The 3167-nt window shown below is 60.9% G+C and overlaps 1 protein-coding gene across 1 annotated transcript in view; it reads left to right on the forward strand.

Annotated features, from left to right (window-relative positions):
* Positions 1–1243: 1243 nt before the first annotated feature.
* Positions 1244–3167, forward strand: part of SH3BGR (SH3 domain binding glutamate rich protein) — a 56473-nt gene continuing 54549 nt past the window's right edge. Inside the window, exon 1 of the mRNA XM_055127211.1 lies at positions 1244–1483. Within this exon, the coding sequence (XP_054983186.1) occupies positions 1439–1483 (45 nt within the window). The 5' untranslated portion in view covers positions 1244–1438. The remainder of the gene's footprint in view (positions 1484–3167) is intronic.

The following is a 3167-nucleotide window of genomic DNA, read 5'->3' on the forward strand; positions in this document are numbered from 1 at the left end:
ATCTTCACCCCCTACAGCAATCACCATCCTTTTCTTTCTCTGCCCCCACCTTTTTTCGAGGCTTGAGACTCCACGGTCCATGTTGGAGGTGCTCAGGAAACCTTGCGGGTGCTGGAAATTGAACCCAAGGGTCTCCAGAGAGATGCATCCCCGTTGTTTTCACCTGGTTTGAGTCAATTTCCTCCCCTGCCCCTTGATCGCTTTCTTTTATTTGTATGCCACATCCAAGTGAAGCTACGCACTGATTGTCTTTGCTTCCTCCTAAGTACCGGTCCCGCCCACTTTGTCTCCGCCTTTGGAAGGCCGGCTACAGGGACCCAAGCCACTCTGCAGCTGTGCCCAGCGGTAGCTGGGTTCCATGTGTTGGCGGCTTGGGTTTCTCTAACTTGCTTCTGGGGTCACACCCCCTGGTGGTCAGTGCTTTACTCCCCGGGGATCACGCCTGGCTGGCTCAGGAGACCATATGGGGTGTCAGAGATGGAACCTGGTTGGCTACGTGGAGGGCGCGCGCCCTGCCCACCGCACTATCGCTCCAGACCCGAATTTCTCCAACTTTAAACAATTCCAGCGAATATCTATAGAAACGGAATGAACAGAGCTTGTATAGTCTTTTTGTTTGTTTTGTTTTGTTTTGTTTTTGTTTTTGTTTCTGTTTTGGGTCACACTCAGCTATGCACTGGGTTACTCCTGGCTCTGCACTCAGGAATTACTCCTGGCGGTGCTCAGGGGACCATATGGGATGCTGGGAATCGAACCGGGTTGGCCAAGTGCAAGGCAAACGCCCTCCCCGCTGTGCTATCACTCCAGCTCCTAGTCTTTTGTGGGGGAGAGGGAGGGGTTGATATTTTTGTCCCCCCTGAGGACCATTAGGCTGGCCAGCGGGTCTGAGATGTGAGTGGAGCTTTCCAGAATCAAGGCCTGTCGCTTTTGCTGCTTTAGAGGGAACAGGTGGAGGAAGCAGAGAAGCGCCGGGACGGCGGCTCACCAAGTTTACTCTGGCCCTGAGTTTACGGATTTCTTCTCGTGTGGGACAGCAGAAACGCCTGCAGGAAGCCGCTGGGCCCCCCTGGCGGGCTCTGGGCCCTGTCCCTGCTGCTGCAGGCCCCGCCTGCCCGGCGTCCCGGCGCGCGCGGATTGGTGCGCGCACAGCTTCGCCTTTTAGGGACTGTTGCCGGGCACCGGCGGCGAGAAGGGACAGGGTCCAGCGGCCGCTTTTATCCACCAATCACGCATTTTCCGGACAGATCCCAAATCCTCGCGGGCCAATGGAGGGGCACGCCCCCGGGCCGGCCGGGCGGAGGGGCCGCGGCGCTGACCAGCCCCGCGCGCCCGCCCGAGCGCACCTGGCACCCGCGCGCGCCGGCTCAGTGTCCGGCTCCAGCTCGGCCCCTGGCAGCGCGGCGCGGCGTGGGGGGCTGTCCTCCTCCCGACCAGCGACATGGTGATCAGAGTCTTCGTGGCCACATCCTCTGGGTCCATAGCGGTAGGTGTCCTGGGGCGCGCCTGGGCGCACGCTGTTCCCTGGGCAGCCCGCCTGGTCCGCGCTGGGCTGGCCCTTGCCTTGGGGGCTGGAGGGGGCCGCGGGGTCAGCAAACGGCGCCTGCGCTTTGCTCTCTGCCCCTGCTGTCAGGGCGTTAGGGGGGGTCTCTGGGACATGTATGTGGTTCTCGGGGCGCGCGAGGGATTTCACGCGATAGTGTGTGTGTGTGTGTGTGTGTGTGTGTGTGTGTGTGTGTCCTCTTGGATAGTGGACGAGCGCAAGGCTGTTGGGGGCGGGGTGGGGAGTGCGTCTGCCATTTGTCCCGTAGGACTTAGACTTGCAAGTTGCTGATAAGGGGCTGAGCTAATGCCCCAAGCAGCCGAGTACACCCAGCGCGCCCCCAGCACCCTGCAAGTAGGCGGCCCCCTCCCCGCGCGGGTGGGCCAGCTTGGCAGAGCCGCTCCACAGTGTAATTCCTCGTGCCGGCAATGCCCCCGTTCCCCAAGTCTACATTCAGCCCGGCTGATACTATTATTTGAGGTAAGTGATGTCACAGTGACAAGTACAAATGTCCATAAGGCGATGGTTTTCAATGCTCCAGGAATCCAAACACCCAAAATAGCCCCCGACATTGCTCTCTCTCCTTTCCCTGGAACAAAGGCTGGTAATCTCAGTCTGGGCCCCTGCCTCTAGCCTCCAGCCTGGGCCCTCTGACGCCGACAGGGGGGTAACTGCACCGTCCGGGCATCCCTTCCTCCTGGGAAACGCTCCAAGCTTTGGTCTGTGGCCGGAACCTGCCAACCTGCCCGTCTACGGGGAACTTAGCATTTCTGTGGCATTTTGTTTGTTTGTGTATTTATTTTTGTTTTGGGGCCAAACCCAGCAGTACTCAGGGTTTACTCCTGGGGGCTCAGGGTCCAGATGGGGTGCCAGGGGTCCAACCCGGGTTAGAGGCATGCACGGCGAGCGTCCCACGTGCTGTACTGTTTCTCACCTGCCAGTGCCTCGGCAGAGTTGGGGCGACTGCACAGAGTGTGGAGTGGCGGGGTCTGTTCCTTTTATATCAAGCCGCCCACCCCCACCCCCAGCCCCACCCCCACCCCTCGCATCTCAGGTTGCAGCTGTGGTGTCTGCAGATGCTGGCCAGGATTTGATCCCCCAGGGAGCCTCTGGGAATGCAGGGGTGGGGGCTGGGGGGCAGGCGTCACTGCAGCTACTGAGTGTCTCTGCTGCCAGCACCAGGGGTGCGAAGGGCCGCCTGTCCCCGCCCCTCAGAGCACAAGCAGCCCCCTCTGTGACCCCGGCCAGTCCTGCTCAGACACCTGAGCAGTTTGTTCCCGTGTTCCGCTCCTGTCACACCTTTGTGATTTATGACCTGCTCATCTTTGACTCCCGGGATGGGTCACTCAGGTCCTGCCTCTGGTTTCCCCGCTTCTGCCTCTCACGTTTTCCACTGCCCCTGGAGCCCTGACCGTGAAGGACAGACCCTAACTGTGGCCCCTGCTCTTCCCACTCCTTCCGCCACCCTCGACGGAGGGGCCCTGCCAGGCCCAGGATCCCAGGGGCTGGGGGCCCACCCTGCTGAGTCTCAGCGGCACCATGTTGGTTTAACGCAGTGATCAGGGCACACACCTGCCAGCGCCGAGGACCAGGTGTGCAGGCCGTCTGCGGGTGGCCCGTGGACAGG

Source organism: Sorex araneus, chromosome 2 (assembly GCF_027595985.1).
Source record: "Sorex araneus isolate mSorAra2 chromosome 2, mSorAra2.pri, whole genome shotgun sequence".
NCBI classification, from domain to species: domain Eukaryota; kingdom Metazoa; phylum Chordata; class Mammalia; order Eulipotyphla; family Soricidae; genus Sorex; species Sorex araneus.